The sequence below is a fragment of the Carassius carassius genome, chromosome 6, assembly GCF_963082965.1.
Source record: "Carassius carassius chromosome 6, fCarCar2.1, whole genome shotgun sequence".
NCBI classification, from domain to species: Eukaryota; Metazoa; Chordata; class Actinopteri; order Cypriniformes; family Cyprinidae; genus Carassius; species Carassius carassius.
In genome coordinates this window covers 10,838,908-10,857,156 of record NC_081760.1, presented here as the reverse complement: position 1 = coordinate 10,857,156, position 18,249 = coordinate 10,838,908, and the positions used below count along the sequence as shown (strand labels likewise).

The 18,249-nt window shown below is 36.0% G+C and overlaps 1 protein-coding gene across 2 annotated transcripts in view; it reads right to left on the bottom strand.

The window, feature by feature from the left end:
• Positions 1–4,529: 4,529 nt before the first annotated feature.
• The window catches only part of LOC132142376 (neuropilin-2-like), an 86,365-nt gene continuing 72,645 nt past the window's right edge, over positions 4,530–18,249 (bottom strand). The window contains exons 16-17 of one of the 2 annotated variants that reach the window (XM_059552189.1): positions 10,269–10,328; positions 4,530–6,744 (exon numbers count right to left, since the gene is read on the bottom strand). In XM_059552189.1, coding sequence (XP_059408172.1) covers positions 6,440–6,744; positions 10,269–10,328 — 365 coding nt within the window. In that variant the 3' untranslated portion in view covers positions 4,530–6,439. Of the gene's footprint in view, positions 6,745–10,268; positions 10,329–13,344; positions 14,361–18,249 lie in introns of those variants that run through there. The other variant, XM_059552190.1, reaches the window with a different exon arrangement.

The window sequence follows — 18,249 nt, the reverse complement described above, 5'->3', positions numbered from 1 at the left end:
CCTTACCAAATATCACCCCTTTTTGATAAATGTGCTTAGTTTTTCTGATCAATGTATCATACAAGAAGTGCAAAGACATTTTGATGTTGGACTTCTTGCTCTTTTATAAACCTTTGTGAGATGCTAATATGGCAAATCATACAGTAGATGATGCCTTATTATTGCAGTGCAGCAGTTCGGAGCTGCCCACGTGCCATATACTCATCACCACGTCTAATGGGACAGTGACAGCCCTGCCGCCCACCTCTGTTTCCATGACAACAGCCACCAAGACTGCTTTAACCAGATCTGAGGCGTGTTTCTGCCACTCTGAAACATTCTGCTTTCCGTCATGTTCTCCCGAAGATACTTTTGACTCGCCACTTTGTCAGACAATGGGGTCTATGATCAGCCACCAGCTTATTCAGTTTGACTCTGCAAAATTCTTGTTAGCAGCCTATACAATGGCGGTAGCGCTGTATGGCAGACTGTAGGAAGCCACGTGCCCACCATGAAGAAAAAGAAACAACCAAATTAAATGGAAGTAAAACGGAGATGGTCAGCTATCAAATCAAAATTGAGCCTGTTTTTTAGATATTATACACACACACACACACATATATTATATATATAATAATAATAATAAATATCTTCCTCCGGGTATTCTTTTGTGTTTAAAATGTAATTTCAGTATATTAATTATATTGCTTTGTGTAATATAGTATTTCAGATATATTAGTAGGAGAGCAAAAGGAGAGCAAAAGGATCTCATTTCTTTCCAACGGATGTTTGTTTGAGTCATCCAACAGATGACACATGACAACACCCCCCCTAAAAAAAAAAAAATGGATATTGAGAATATTTGTATAGCGGATTGTGCTTTTTATTGTTGGAGATGGCTGTTGTGTGTATTCCTGGCTCAGGGTGTGTGGGTTGTGCAGAAAGGAATTGCATATGTGCAGTTTGCTTATCGTTTGAAAGATAAGGTTTTTTAGGGAGACCAGAATTTGAATTTTACCACATTGGTGAATATCAGAATCAGAATGAGCTTTTATTCGCCAAGTGTGCACAAACACACAAGAAATTTGTCTTCCATTGTTTGATTTATTACTAGATTTCGTTCTGTGAAGCATGACAGATTTTCTGACTGTTTCCATCTTTTTGTTGTTGTTGTCGCTCATTTGTACTGTTCTAGATCTCCTTCAATCAACAGATATTTTGAGTCTTTACTCTGTTTTGTGTGGATAGATTTTTTGTCACTTAACAAAAGCCTTTATCGCTTGGTCTTGATTCATAGGCAGCAGGAAGACTCTGAAAAATCTTATCTCCCTGAGCTCATCCTGAGATTTCCATCTCACAACTTCCCACACTTCAATACACTATGTGCAGAGCCCGCAGTACCTGTTTTTTCATTCAGTCCACATGATGATGGATCTCCATGAAGGCAACTTTCTTGACTTTACAAACATGCAATACCAGTCAAAAGTTTCTCTAATGACACTATTTCTCACATCATCGCGTAATAGACTAGTCATTGTCAATGAAATTTCAAAGTATGTAATAATATATATATATATATATATATATATATATATATATATATATATATATATATATATTTTATAAAATATTATAAATAAAATTTTAAAAATAGATCAACATATCCAAAACACCTTTATGAGCTGGAACCAAACTAAAAATGCTATTTTTCTTCTTTTTTATTAAATCATACAGTACAGACCAAAAGTTTGGACACACCTTCTCATTCAAAGAGTTTTCATTATTTTCATGACTATGAAAATTGTAGATTCACACTGAAGGCATCAAAACTATGAATTAACACATGTGGAATTATATATGGAATTATATACATAACAAAAAAAGTGTGAAACAACTGAAAATATGTCATATTCTAGGTTCTTCAAAGTAGCCACCTTTTGCTTTGATTACTGCTTTGCACACTCTTGGCATTCTCTTGATGAGCTTCAAGAGGTAGTCACCTGAAATGGTCTTCCAACAGTCTTGAAGGAGTTCCCCGAGAGATGCTTAGCACTTGTTGGTCCTTTTGCCTTCTGTCTGCGGTCCAGCTCACCCCTAAACCATCTCGATTGGGTTCAGGTCCGGTGACTGTGGAGGCCAGGTCATCTGGCGCAGCACCCCGTCACTCTCCTTCTTGGTCAAATAGCCCTTGATGCCTTCAGTGTGACTCTACAATTTTCATAGTCATGAAAATAAATAAAACTCTTTGAATGAGAAGGTGTGTCCAAACTTTTAGTCTGTACTGTATATATATATATATATATATATATATATATATATATATATATATATATATATATATATATATATATATATATATATAAAAGTTATGATTTTATATTTTCATATATATTTGGGGTAAAATACTTCATTTAAAACTATATTATGGATCATTTTAGTATTACGATACATTTAAGTATTTATAATAACCATTTCTCTTGTTCTTGCATCTTGGATTTTTATTACTTATTAGTTTGAAATCGCATACTCTACATATATAACCATTTACCTCATAGCTAATCATTAACTACCCGTAAAATAAAATCTTATTGTTTGTTTTGCAAACTTTATATCAAGTTTTTTTTTTGTTTGTTTGTTGTTTTTTACATAGTTCTTCCACTGAGACTTAAAGAGGGTTGCTGAGGGTTGCCAAAAATAAAATAAATAAATAATAAAAATAAATGAATCACTTTTTGAAAATATTTCCTCAGACCTCAGGTGCATGGAAATAATTCCATCTTTTGGATGTACAAGGACAGAGCAGAGGAAGTTCTGCTGGTGTGAAGAGTACCAGTAGAGCATGATGTGTTGTTATTGACACTCTGTTGTTCAATATGCTGTTTTTCAAAGATAAAAACCAAGAACTGTTGATCTTAAATGTTTCTGTATCTGTTCTGATATACAACCAACCAGACCGAGGAGGTCTTGTGAGTGACCTTGCTAAGAAATAGCATCTGTTATAATTGTTAAAGCAAATGAATATTCTGCAACATGAAAGCCCTCCCTTACATCAGACACTGACATTAGACTTAATAACCATCTGGGAATGGAGGAGTACAGTTGCATGCCTCTACTTCTCCATCATTTGTCAGGTTCTTCTCTCTGGAGATAAACTAGCTGTGCTCTCTTTGTATTTCTTAGTGCAGCCCCTTCAAACGCTGATCACCTTTAAGCTTCAAGCATGCAAGGCTGGGCTTTGATGGAAAGTCCGGCTTACTGAGAAAGAGTGAGAGCTCTCTGATCTTCCTCAGCAAGGTCCCAATGGAGAATTAGATTTCAATCTGACAGGGAGGGAAAACAACATTTACGAAACAAAAGTTTAGAATAATTTGGGTGGAAAAGCAGAGCCCGTCAGCCGCGCTCCTCAGAGCAATTTCCTGGTTCTCCACCACTCATTCCAGCCCGTCGATCAAAGCCACACTTCCAGATGCCCCTTGTGGAGTTTAAAGACAGATCTTCGTTAATCAAGAATCAGCCAATAAAAGATTTTAAAATATTTGGGCAATTACTTAATTCCTGTCAAGAAAATAACTGATTTGTTATTTCTTTAAAATGGCTTTCAGAGACTCTACATTAGAAATGACTAATGTGCTAGTCAGAACTCTGATCTTGAGAGCAGTAAGAAGCATGAGAAGGGCAAATTATATTTCTCTAGATCATGGTCTAAGCTTGACTGTAAAGTATTTGAAGTTTACAGGCCGTGTCCAGAGTCTGATGATGTCCATATGGGCGACCCTGTTTCTTTTAAGTTCCAATGTCGTACATTTTATGCCGCTGTCCATTTAATACATTAATTTACAGTAATGAATTATAATCAAATTATTTTAAAAATGTTGTTTTATATGTGCGTGTGTGTGTGTGTTTTCTTATTTATTAAGCTATAGATTTATTGAGCTCTTAAGTGAAGGCTGATTCTGTCTTTTACTGTTCCCAACATTAGTCAGTGAAATATCCAGAGTGGCAAAGGCAAATGCGACACACTTTGGAGAAGAGAGGAAGTTGAGTTAGAGAAATAGTTAAATGGATGCATTTGGGTGGTTGTATGAGTTGGAGGGTTAAAGGGAACTTTAGGGGGTGGAACAGTAAGACACTTCAAAGCTTTGATGCTGTGAGCCCCTAAATGATGGCGACTGAAGGTCTGTGCTAATGGGAACCCATGTGGAGATGAGAGAAACTGTTACAGACATAGCTGAAAAGAGAGAGAGAGAGAGTGAGTTTGTATGCTTTGTACTGTATAGCTGAATGTGTTGATATTTAATGGAGTCAAAGGTTCTATTGATGGACTTCTCTTGTTGTCAGTGGAGGTACGTTATGTACTGGTCTGGTATTTTACTGTAACTGAATGCGTGTCAGTCTGTTGAGCAGTGCTAAAGTGCTATCATTTATCAATCCTATATGCCCCTGCTCTTGTAACCTTAAAACTCGATACTCATCATAAAACATCAAACTCAGTCACCTTGAAATGTTCCTCTTGGAGCCACCTTTGAATGTTCAACACCACATCAACACAATATGTTAACAATCCTTTATTAAATAATCATAATAACAATAATCATCGTCATAAAAAGCACATTTTCTGTACAAAGTGTCCAAAGAGAGACTGGAATTCTACCCAGTGCTGTGATTCTCAAGTATTTTGAGTGTTTAAGACAGAAGAACGCTCCAAAGCAGTCTTTTTCAGGTTCATAGTGAGGCTGGAACATAACTCCAAGGCACTTGCAAAAGTCCAGGGGTCCACTAGCAAGAGTCTTCAAGAAGATAAGTATCAGATCCTCAAAACTCCATATCAAAGATCCCAGACTCTAATAACGTGTCATCTTCTGCAAAGGCGTAGTGTGCTTTGGGTGCATTTATTTTCACCAACTCCAACAATGCATTTTTAAGCAGGTATGGAGAGTGGGGAATCCCATCTGAGCAAATAGGTAAAGATTTACAGCATCTGTATTCCACCTTTTTCCAGTCTTTGAAAACCACAGGGGAGCAGTTTTATAACCAAACCTGTCTCCTGTTAACATAAGCCTAATCATGGAAACAAACTGAGTAAAAGACTGGGAATGAAACAGAGGAAAGAACTTCTGTATGGTGTACATAAATCCACTGGAGATCCTCAAGGCTATGTGTTAAGCACTTACTGGTTTGCACATAACCTAAATGATCAATAAATGTTGTTTTATTTTTTTATGGTGAGTAAATGTAACCCACTGAGTAAACCACTGACCACTGGTTTTGTAACACTCATCTATGCCTCTAAAAATTGATCTAAAGAAAATATATTAAATATGTCTGTATATGTTTTTTTTTTTATTGATCCAAATCTAAACTATTTTATCTCTCACGGACCTCTAAACAATCATTTTGATGTGTAAAACTCAAGAGCCTAGATAAACTGCACATGACTGGTGTCGATTTTGGTCTATTTTGGAAAATGATTTTTTCTTTTTCAAAATACAACCATTGGACCTGAAGTTCTCTGAGCCAATAACTGTTGCATTCTTTAATGCCCAGAGTAAAAAAAAAATTTGTAATAAAAATTAATAAATAAAAATAACAGAAACTGTATTTCAAACCTATACCTTCAGTATCTGTCAGCCTTTCAACCCATTTCACATTATTTAATACCTGTTTGCTAGCTCAAATCTCACACATTAGCTTGGCAGTCTTTGTCTCCCAGTAACAGCAATCCATAGGTTGCACTGACAAAATCCTCATTCGTTTCTAACAAGTGTTCCTTTTTTTTTTTTTTACAATCCACAAAACACACTGTGCCAAAAACTAAATCTAAGAACCCTTAATTTTCCATTTCCAAGCTGTCAGACTGACAAGAGAAACAAACGGTTGGCTGAAAGCAATGGGTTGTAATCACTCAATAAGACTGACATATAATCTGGGCACCCTGGGCTACCAAACGTCTCTTTGAGGGAAAACAATTAAGCAAGATTAAACCCAAAGCCTTTAAAAACAATGCACAACAATCTAGGCCACAAAATGTACTTTTGGGAATAATGGCGGACAGAAGTTTGTTGCTTGAAAGTCCAGCAACAAATCATCGATTTTAAAAACTAGACTTCTTAGAAATCTAAGATGATATACTCTCCTTTTTTTGGAATAGCAGAACATTGATATGTATCAACATTTGTTTTGAGGCTGATCCCTGGAAAAGGTTTTGATCCTTGTGGCACAAAACTCTCCACTTTTGATGTAATCCAGTGAAAGACAAGGAAGTCCTTAGCAGCAGCATTAGAGCTGAATAAGCACAACTGCTTGGAAAATAAGCTCTAGGAAAATTCAGTCTAGGAGCTTTCCAGCTGAGATGGACATGCATTCCAGGAATACTAAGAGATGAGGCTTGTCTCTTCAAAGAGTCAAATCTGGTTATTTAGAGGTCATTTTAGGATACTTGATATCTCCCCATCTGTTGTCCTCAAGCCTCGGAGCAGCAGCGCTGTTGGTTAAGCTTCACTTTGTGCTTAATCCCATCATACAGCTCGAAGTTGTAGTTCTCCAAAGTGTTAGATGAGCGTGACGTCAAGCCTCCATATGAGCAGGTACAGTAAAGAAGGAGGCCGGCACACACAGCACCTAGAAGAAGGCCCAGAGAGCTCATGACAATAATGGTCAGGAGTATGGGGTCCAGAGAGTACAGCCATGTGTTGTCCTTATCGTCTACGTGTGTCACCGGAGGTTCTGATGGCGTTTCGGCTGTGCTCCACTCTGGAAACTGGTAACCTACAACAACAAGAAAAAGGGAAAGCACATAAAGATGTGCATTAACAATCTCATGAACATACACTTTTGTTTTTGGACATGATGGCACGGTTATACAACAGTATTTTTGAAGGAGTGTGATCTCACTCCAAAAACAGTGACGGTATCAGATGGTAGACTTACAAAAGGTACTGTGGTGATACCATCAGAGGTGGAAAGAGTACAAAAATATTCTACTCAAGTAAAAGTACCATTACATTAATGAAATTTTACTTAAGTACAAGTAAAAGTACCAGTCTAAAAATCAACTCAAGTAAAAGTAAAAAGTAGCTCATTTAAAATTTACTCCGAGTAAAAATTACTTAGTTACATTCTAACAGTGGGAGGGAGTCAAAAATGGGACAGGTCTATTAATCTCAAACTAGTTGTTTTTAATTAAAGGAATCAGTTATTTAGAATAATAAGACATTTGGGCTGTTACCAGGCAAATCAGTATCAACAAACTCATCTTTTAATGCAGAGGAAATGCAGAAGATTCATTGGAAGTGGCATTTAGATGTACTACACTGTTTAGTGCAGGACAAGAATGCATTTAACCTGCAGTTACAAATGCATGAATAATGTTTTGATATACAAGACATAAAATGTTGAATACTCATTTGTAATGATAAGAAATTAATTATTTAAAAAAATCAAAAGATACTTTAAATGTGAAATTAAAATGGCCAGTATGTGTCAGCAAGTCACTGTTAATAAGTGAGTCATTGCGATTGAACCGAATCATTTAAACGGTTGATTCATTCAGGAACGAAACACTGTCACGTTGCTCAGAGACGCAAAACTGTGCTTTGGTGGCTGTGTTTGGAATTATTTTCTGTTGCAGAAATAGAGCTAAAAAAGGCAATATGGTGTCTAAAACGCAAGTCTCTTAATTAACTTGTTTACTGAACTGTTATATGTATGTATGTATGTATGTATATATTCATGATTATTTTTGGAGGAAAAGACGGCATTCTTTGTGTGATTTTGATTTAATTTATTAAATCTGCCCCATATCTTCAATTTTGTGATCATTCTAAATGCATTTTAGGAGACTGAATCACACAGTGAAAGAACGCACTATAAATGCGCGCGCACATCATTAAAACAAAAAACATGATATTATCGCAGACGATATATATAGCACACTCCTCACCACTGTCTTTTTGGCTAATTTGTGCAAAACCTCTTGCTAAAATGTCAAAGCTTCATTTTAACCACCAACGATGCAACGATGCAATTATTTATCTTACCTCTACATTCTTGCGAAGGGTTGATGTCTTGTCGAGATTTTATAAGCTGCTAGTTTGGTCTTCCTAGGCAAGTACAGCTTACACTGCATAATAGAGCATACATATGGCCAGGGGTTCAATTCATTTCCTTCGAGTTCAACTTCAGAATATGACGGGGTTTCGTTTTCAGCGTCTTTCTTGTGATTTTAGCGCCAGTTTGCCCTCCTGCCCATTATTTACTGACATAGTTTCCAGGGAGCGATTTTTTTTTTTTTTTTTTTTTTACTCAGTAATTAATGTGTTTTAAAATGTAGCGAAGTACAATACTTTAAACAAAATATACTTAAGTAAAAGTAAAATTACAGATTAAAAAAATTACTTTAAAAAGTATTAGTACATAAAAAAGCTACTCAATTACAGTAACGCGAGTAAATGTAATTCGTTACTTTCCACCTCTGGATACCATGGTAATGTGGTGGCATTAGATGGAAATACTATAGTACTATGAAATTTATTTTGCTTCTGAAATTCATGTACCCTGTTTTTTTATGGTGAACTGTGGTAATTTCAAGGATGGGGTATATGTCAAATGTCACCCAACCAAATCCAGAATTCAGGTCTCATCACATTCGATTGTCAGAAATTGTTAACAGCAGTATGATCTGATAGCGATATCTATTGTAATCAGCTAACCTAGCTAACTGTTGTTATTGTTGCCATTTTATTCAATTTTAATATCCTAAGTTTAGTTAAAAAAAAAAAAAAAAAGTAAAATAAAACTAAGATCTCAATCCACTTATGAAACAGAAATCAGTTATGCTCATTTTCGATATACACTTTGAAGGCATCTTGAGTAAAACAGCTCCATATTTAATGAAGCACATACAAAAGACCTGTTTTACAGAATACAGAAGTCTGTTGCACGTAAACCTCCATACCACAGTATTTACACGGCACGCGTTTAAAACACCATGGTAGGACCAAAAAATTTTTACGAATAAAGTCCAATGGTATTAAAAAAATCTTTATACAATGGTATTTTTTTGGAGAAAATACCATGGTACTTCAAATTACTTTAAAAGGATTATCATGGTATACCATATATCTTGGTAAATTAATATAGTAATCAGTGGTATTACAGTATGTATTTGTAAGCATGTTTTGTTCAACACTACAGCTTTTGGAGGCTAAACAGAAGTTTTTCCCCACAGTATCCAAACGAGGAAGACACATCTAACCAACTAATGGTCTGAGGGAGAACAGTGTCGGCTGTTTTCAGCTGACAAAACTAAGCCGTAAACACTTTTGTGGCACCCTGTGCCTTGCTAGCGGTTGCATTAGGCTTAATTAGGCTGCTTCTGACAGCGAGCTGATGCCAAAACTCGCACCAGCTGAGCGGCCTTTGCACTTTGACTGATATCTGTTGCATTTTATTAAAGTTTAGCATTTTAGTTCCAACAAATGGCTTGGTGAGGTGATTGACAGCTTGTGTAGAGTGTAAGCTAAACACAGACTTCATTACATTGTGTTAGAGTAGAGGGAAAATGAGAAAAAGATGGAAGACATTGATAAAGGAAGTTGGGAGAATGAAAGAAAGACAGACGGAGGGGGCTGACAGTCTGTAAGGATGAACAGATTTCAGTTGGTAATTAACTCATCCTTGTCTTTTTTATTTATTTATTTAAGAGGCAAAACAAAGACATCTTTATAGGTTTGATGGTTTCCAACTGTGTGATAGCAGGAAAGGAAGAGCGGAAAGTCTGATAACTGTAGATGTTTTTTTTATTAGTTTTTTCCTGCAGAAATGCGGGGTGAGGGCGATGTGAATGTGAACAAACACGTACATACCCACACAAGCATGTCAGCTCTATCCATACAAACATTTGCACAGATGCACTGTGGAGCTCCACAGTTTGTGAAAAAAAAGAAAAGAATTGGAAGCGGCATTTGCAGCACATTTAATTACATAATGTGATGTATTTTCAAATAAACAGTATATCCAAAGAGAAAAAAAGATTGGAAATTGAATGGACTGAAAATTTGCACGGACAAATCATTCACTATTAGACCAGAAACATGCAATGTGTACGTAATTAGGGTATATTCTGATTTCATGTTCACTTTAAATATGTCCAAACCATCTGTTTTTGACTAAACTGAAAACCTTGAGAAAAAAAAAAATAATTTAAAGATTTCTCATTCCTGGTTCTCTCTCTTTTTTTTTAAGAATAAATAGCCTGCTAGGAAGCAGTTCTATATCTAGTGGGAACTAACCTGCATTTATGTGGTCTTTCCCATTGAAGAGACGCCCATTTCCAACCGCTGGTTTTTTAACTGTGGATAGAAATGTAGACATCGTATTAAAATCAATAAGATGACTCAAAATTATGTATTTTGTGCTTAAAAAGTGCTCAAAATTATTATTAATGAATATATATATATATATATATATATATGAATATGAATATATATGAATGAAAATATAGCATGCATTCTTGAATTAACAAACTTTAGTACAAAATAGGGTGATAGTCACCTTCAAATCATAAGAACATTAGATTATTCAGAATTCAGATAACTAGCTATAAACGTGTCAAGACTTTACAGCTAACTAACTTGCTAATTTACACTAACTCTATAGTGACAACCCTGAGAACACAATGACTTGTGAAAATTTGTTCAACTCGAAGTGTTTGCATTCACATACTTGAAATGTGAATCTATATAAGTTTATTTTGAGACTTAAAGTTAAATAATACATTTTTAAAGGGACACAAGATATGTAACAAAATCACAGAGTACAGAGAATAGCATTGTGTGACCTACATAATTACTAATGGAAGCACTCCAGCATTTACATATTAAGGGAACACACAAATATAGCAGCAGAAATAGGCCAGTGTCTTTTGTTTCTACAATAGACATAACAGTATGATATAAATAGATATAAAAAGAAATGACGATTAGAAAAATAAGATTTTATTATCATATTTTAAAAGCAGGTTTTTCAGGACACAAATTCTTCAAGCAAAAATATTCTGTTCACATTCGCATTTTAAACAATTTACTAATTTCAAAGTTTGAGGTATAGGCTGACCACAGTTAGAAGGTACTTTTATAAAGCAAAGTGCATCATCATTATCATCATCCTTATCATTATAATTAAATTCATAGTTTGTATCAGAAACATCACCACCACCTCCACCACCTAAGTAAGCTTTGCAGTACAATAAAAGGCCCATAACTTTCAAATAGCTTTATGAAGCAGGTCGTTTTGTTCCAAATATGTCCAAGTCGGAGCCCACTGTGTCTAAAAGCAGAGAAATCAATGTGAGAACTCATGCCTCAAAGATGTGAAGGCGGTAGCCTGACTAGATCCATTGTGAGCGATCTCTTCCACCCATCTATCCCATCTTAGAGGAAAACTCTGTCGACTGTTCGACAACCCCTGAGATGACATCAGAAAGGGTGTGAACATCAACCTAAATCCTCTGGTCTATGAAAAATAGGCTGTTTTGCTTTATCAGAAGCTTCTCGGTTCAGTATATGTGATGCATTTAAGAGCCCAAGAAGAATGGCTATTTGGCATAACGCCTTACTGGCTGATGTGTTGACGCTCTCGAGAGAGCGCTCGCACTCATTAATGTGGTTTCTCGAGTCGACGAGAGACACGGGGCAGGAGACAGAATGCCTATAGCAGCTTTAATAAATGGTATCTGGTCCATTAACTAATTAAAAAATATTAAGAGTGAATAAAGAAGGGGGGACACGTTTTAGGGAAGAAAAGAGTGATAAAGTGCTTGCTTTAAAAGCACGTTGCATGACGGTGCCAAAAACATCCCTTACAACCTCACAGCAGGAAATGGCATTAAAAATCCCCTTATCCTTGTACTTCCATTTTGATCGGCTCTATACTTCTTATAGCTTTGAGTCCTTATTCTAGATCTGCTGGATGTCCTTAAAGACTGATAATTCTGTCATTATTTACTCATCCTAAAGTCATGCCAAACCTGTGTGTTTGGAATTTTTTTTTTCTTTCAAACATGGAAATGTTTACATCAAGTATTTCTATCCAAATGAGATTTGAGCAAATAATAACTTTATTCTGGCTCACACAAAGTGAATGGCTTCAGATGATTTCTATTCATACAAACTACTTTTATGATCTACGTTGAGATTTTGTTTTGCCACTACCACTTACATAAAAGAAGCGGCATGAACGTTCTTCAAAACATTTCCTTTTGTGTTCCACAGAAGTATGAACGTCATGTAAGTCTGGAATAACATGACAGTGAGTTTTCATTTTGGGGTGACCTATTCCTTTAATACTGCTTTGTACTACTGTAATACCTTGGAGTACTGTTTAAATACTACAGCATGTGCATATGATAATCAAATGGTACTGCCACAGTATGTTTGTGGTGCTCACCTAATACAGAACTGATTATTATAACCTATAAAACTGAATGACAACTCAATTCAGTGAATGATCCAACATGGTTATGAAAAAGCATATGGCAGTCTTGGACTGCATTTACTGCTAATCATTCTTGAAGCATCATGATGCTTCAATGAACTAAAATTGCTTCCAGGTGTTGATATCTGCACAAGTTCTCTCCCACCCCAGTGCTCAGTGCTTCCTCAACGCATGGAGATGGAAAAAGGAAATTACTGTCTTTTTTTATGGGACTTGTTTTTGGAGCCTCCACACCAACAAGAATTTGCTCAGAATAACCCACGCCAACACAGTTTTGGGGCATCTTTGGGAAAAAAATGTGAGAAATGCAAGATAGAAAGGAATAACCAAGATAATGACACAGAGAGCACAGAAGCAAACACAAAACATGATTCTCTTATCTCATTGGTGGTGCCATCCCTTCATTTAAGTTGAGCACACTGATGTGAAACCATGCCTAAAACAACCTTTAAAGTCAACATGAAAGAACATTTGCTATGCCTTTTAGTTTCATGATGTATTTCCAAAAAAAAAAAGATGCTTTTTAATTGGGAATCCCAATGTCTACGTTTACTGGTCAAATCTATTTTTGTTTGGAATTACTGAAGCACTCTTTATTATGTTAATGACAACTGACATTAATCTATTGATATGGTTTTAGGAAGGCTGTATTACCTACAACTGCAGCCTAAAACAAGTGTTACCAATAACATTACCCAATAATTGGCATGATCTAAGCAACAACAGTGGAAAAAGGAAACTCATTACACAAACATTTTTCTCTTTATAATAACACTGCACTGATCAGACATTCACAATAAGACCAAGAAGTTGTATGAAGAAACTCAATTTTGATTTCAGGTTGACTTTAAAGGCAATGTTCAATCATGGACTCTCAGTTTATCAGACTTAACTCAAGATGTTTACATGCAGAAACCATTTATGCAGTACTTCACCTTACCTTATTGCTAATTATATCATGCTTGCGTTGTATTCAAAAAGTGCTATGAAGCACATTCTCAGTAATGGAGCCTCCGCCTGTATGCTTTAATTTATCTGAAAGCTTCATGTTCTCTCTTTCACCAAAAGTCTGTTCCCATGTTCTGCTATAATAAGGTAAAGTACTCGTAATCAATCTCAGGGACTAGTCAAAGTGCAAACATTGTGGCATGTCCACAACAGCTCTAAACTCCCCAATGTTCTAACCTTGTCCAATCACATTGATTTAACATAAGTATAGTACACTGGATCAAAGTCAGTCCAGGATCAGTGATTGAGGTCAGTGGATAACACGTCCTCTTGGCTTGGCGTCCATCATGAGGCTGGATACAAATTCGCTCTTGAAGAAGGTCCCTCCAGATGAATATGAGCTTGTTAGATGTGGTAAACAAGCTGAGCACACTAAGACAGGGTTGTTAGTAGCAAAGAAAGAAAGGAACAGGAACAGAACGAGGAAACAGAAAAATTGAAGTGTTGGGTTCATCTGGATTCATCCGAATCCAAGCATCTGGGAGTGTTCTTTGAGGTTCTCCTCCAAGTCTGAAATCTGCTTTCATCGAGGACTTCCATCATGAAGTCACCATTTGCAGGCAAACTTTTTAAACTTTTACTCCTGGTGTCTCACCAGTAGGAATTCCCATCACCCTTCTCAACCCATACAGTCAACTTGGGTGTCACCCCTGCCCTTTGCACGCCGCCGTTCGGGTAATGTGCACTGTGGGGGCTGTAGTAGGCCATTGTGGGTTGGTTCCTCCTGGCTGTAAGATGGCGACAGCTAACGGCCATGACAATGACAATGACCAGGAACAAGATGGCTCCTCCACCAGCCATTATGTAATACCAGTTGGGCAAAACAGCTGGTACTGACAGTGTATCTATTGTTGGCTCACTCTTGCCAGGTAGGGCTCCCCCTGGTGGAGAGATATACAAACTGTGAAACACACCACACTACTTCTAGATTTAAATGCAAACATACTAATGCCATAAAAGATGCTCTATTGACTGTTTTGGCATTCAATCATGTAGAGCAGAAGCTTCATGCTCCATGTTTCACTGTTCGAAATCACCATGAAATAATCTCTTTTGAGTTGAGAATACTTGCTGCGGGATCTACGTTTGGCTGCATAGCGTAATGTACAGTGAAACAATGGCAGTGCTAAAAAAATGCAGTGCTGTTATGTAACGTGCTTTCAAACAGTCAACCCAAGTCAGACTCCAAGCATTTTGCAAATAAACACTGCCCCGCTCTAGTCCTGGGGAGTGGGAATGCCGTACTATAAATCAGACTGGATTTTTTTTGCATTGGAACAAGTGGCTCTCCAGGAATATTTAAAGGGCAGGTGGCTACATGACAACAAGTGCTGATAGTTCTCAAAACCATTATGTCTTAGGGGTACATTGGGGCCAAATTCAAAAAAAGAAGCTGTTTTGCTAAGCAGAGGCACATGCATTCTGTTCTCCCTCAGTTTGGCCTTCTGGTTCTTGAAGAATGCTGAAATAAATGATCATTGCAGGAGTTTGAAATAGCTTTATCACTGCATTGTGATGCATAACTATATATATCATAAATGGATTGAAACTGAGATTGAGAGATACCCAATGTGATATTGACAATTTGTAATTTTCTATCTTTTTATTTTTTTTTTGCACGGTCTTGCTCCAATTTTGACAAGTACACCAATTATTATTACATCATGAAATGGATGTATATTTCTGTCCATCTAACTTTCAACAATCTGCTATGTCTATTCAGGTATTCTTTATCAGTAATTAAATTTAGAGTGGCTAAAAAATGCAACTTGTAACTAGTTGCACCACTTTGATATATACTGTATATACAGTGGGTTGAAATTTTGTAACGCCTAATTTGATGATCACTAATTATCATTAACTGAACTATAAGAAATTATATTAATGCACACATAACTAACTGAATAAATAAATTTAAAAGAATATGGAAAATACACAAGTTAATAAATTTAAAAGATTAATAAATATATAAACAGATAAAATAAAATAAAATATTGATATATGGAACTACAGTACAGATGTAATATCTTGAGAAAAAAAAATCACTATATATTTGACTAGATCTGCATACATTCAGTTTGCCAGTTCAATAACTGAAAAACCACCTAGTTTAACAATCCAAGAGTTGTGATAGGCTCATTTTCACACCAACCACAAAGATACTGGATGACTTTAGTGGCTCTAGAAAGCCAACGTGATGTCACGTTGACTAAAAATTGTGCAAACTTTAAGCAATGTCTGACAGACTAAAAAAAACAACAAAAAAACAATCCTAAATCTCCACGAAAACAACCAAAATAGTAACAAATATTACAATCACACAAGTCGAAGCAGAGTTTTTTGTCAGCTCTGCTTTGTCTATCTCACAGATTAGTAAGCACCGTGTGAAAAGCGAACATTTGAGAAAAGAATGACACCAAAAAAAATAAAAATAAAAACGGTTCTCCAGGGATTTCTACAAGACATATCCTGAGTCTCTGATGCAATGCTGCCATCTGAGCAGAACCCAGCACAGGCAGACATCTTGTTATGCTATATTCAGCTGCGGAACATGACTGAGTCACTCATTAGGGAGAGCAACTTGGCTCTGCCTGTCTTTGTTGACACTCATTTCATGGAAGAAAGTGGAGGAACTAATATGCTGGAAGCTTGTTTGGGTATTCTTGCCAATGCAAATTTGTAAAAAATATAAATTTCTAAAATAATGAAATGGAGCCCCAAATATAAAACAAAAACCATCTTACTGCTTCAGTGTCCATTGCTGGACTGCAGTCCATGTCTGTATACACTGACAAATACTCTGTTCTTGAGGGATCCTACACCTTTCTGACAATTCCCATTACTTTTCTGGTTGTTTGTGATTAAATAGAAGTATATTTTATCATTACATTTATTAAACCGAATGTTCTTTTTTTATGTCTGGTACCAACTTTTGAAATAAATGCATTCTTAAAGCATACACAAGATCATGACTATGATATTGCTTTTATTCAACAGTTCTATAAAGAGGCTATTTATAGCTGTCCACGTTATGCCTCTAATGTATTTTAGACACAATAAAGGCAATTTTGTTCTGATATTGAAAACAGGTCTAGATGAAGTTAATGCATGACCAACCATTCATAAACAAATCTATACATTTAAGAGATCAAATGTCTTATTCAAATACCCTTTAGGGCGACCAATTTGCTAAAAACGAGTCATTAGTAATTTGAATCCCACTTCCGTGATGGCTCTGGCCTGTCGTGAACAACTTGACCCACCCTCGAACACGCCATTTTACTGACAACTGCTTCTCCAATCTCTGGGAGTTCAACACAGGATTTACAAAACACTTCCCAGCAGGCGCACAACATCATAAGACATTGATATTTGGTTAAATTTCAGTTGCGACAGAAAATGTGTCTAATGTCAATGTTAAATTGATGTTCAATACTGACTTCAGCGGACGTTGATATTTTGTTGTTTTTAGGTTGTGTAACCAAATCCAACCTTAAATCTGGTCAAATACTGACGTCAACCCGATTTTCATTTTCAACCAAAATGCAACGTCTGCCCAACATCATACCCAACGTCAATCTAATGATATATAAACAACCAGTGCCCAGAGGTGGAAAGTAACGAATTACATTTACTCGCGTTACTGTAATTGAGTAGCTTTTTTGTGTACTAATTCTTTTTAAAGTAATTTTTTAAATGTGTAATTTTACTTTTACTTAAGTATATTTTGTTTGAAGTATTGTACTTCGCTACATTTTAAAACACATTAATTACTGAGTAAAAAAAAATAAATAAAAAAAATAAATCGCTCCCTGGAAACTACGTCAGTAAATAATGGGCAGGAGGGCAAACTGGCGCTAAAGTCACAAGAAAGATGCAGACGGACAAAACAGGCGTTAGTGGTGCAGACACCGCTGAAAACGAAACCCCGTCATATTCTGAAGTTGAACTCGAAGGAAATGAAGTGAACCCCTGGCCATATGTATGCTATATTATGCAGTGTAAGCTGTACTTTCCTAGGAAGACCAAACTAGCAGCTTATAAAATCTCGACAAGACATCAACCCTTCGCAAGAATGTAGAGGTAAGCTAAATAATTGCATCGTTGCATTGGTGGTTAAAATGAACCTTTGACATTTTAGCAAGAGGTTTTGCAAAAATTAGCTAAAAAGACCGTGGTGAGGAGTGTGCTATTTTTGTTTTAATGATGTGTGCGCGCATTTATAGTGCGTTCTTTCACTGTGTGATTCAGTCTCCTAAAATGCATTTAGAATGATCACAAAATTGAAGATATAGGGGCAGAAAATTCACATATTTATATAATTTCATATATTAAATAAAAATCACACAAAGAATGCCGTCTTTTCCACCAAAAATCATCATGAATATATACATACATATATATAACAGTTCAGTAAACAAGTTAATTAAGAGACTTGCGTTTTAGACACCATATTGCCTTTTTTAGCTCTATTTCTACAACAGAAAATAATTCCAAACACAGCCACCAAAGCACAGTTTTGCGTCTCTGAGCAACGTGACAGTGTTTCGTTCCTGAATGAATCAAACGTTTAAATGATTCGGTTCAATCGCAATGACTCACTTATTAACAGTGACTTGCTGACACATACTGGCCATTTTAATTTCACATTTAAAGTATCTTTTGATTTTTTAAAATAATTAATTTCTTATCATTTCAAATGAGTATTCAACATTTTATGTCTTGTATATCAAAACATTATTCATGCATTTGTAACTGCAGGTTAAATGC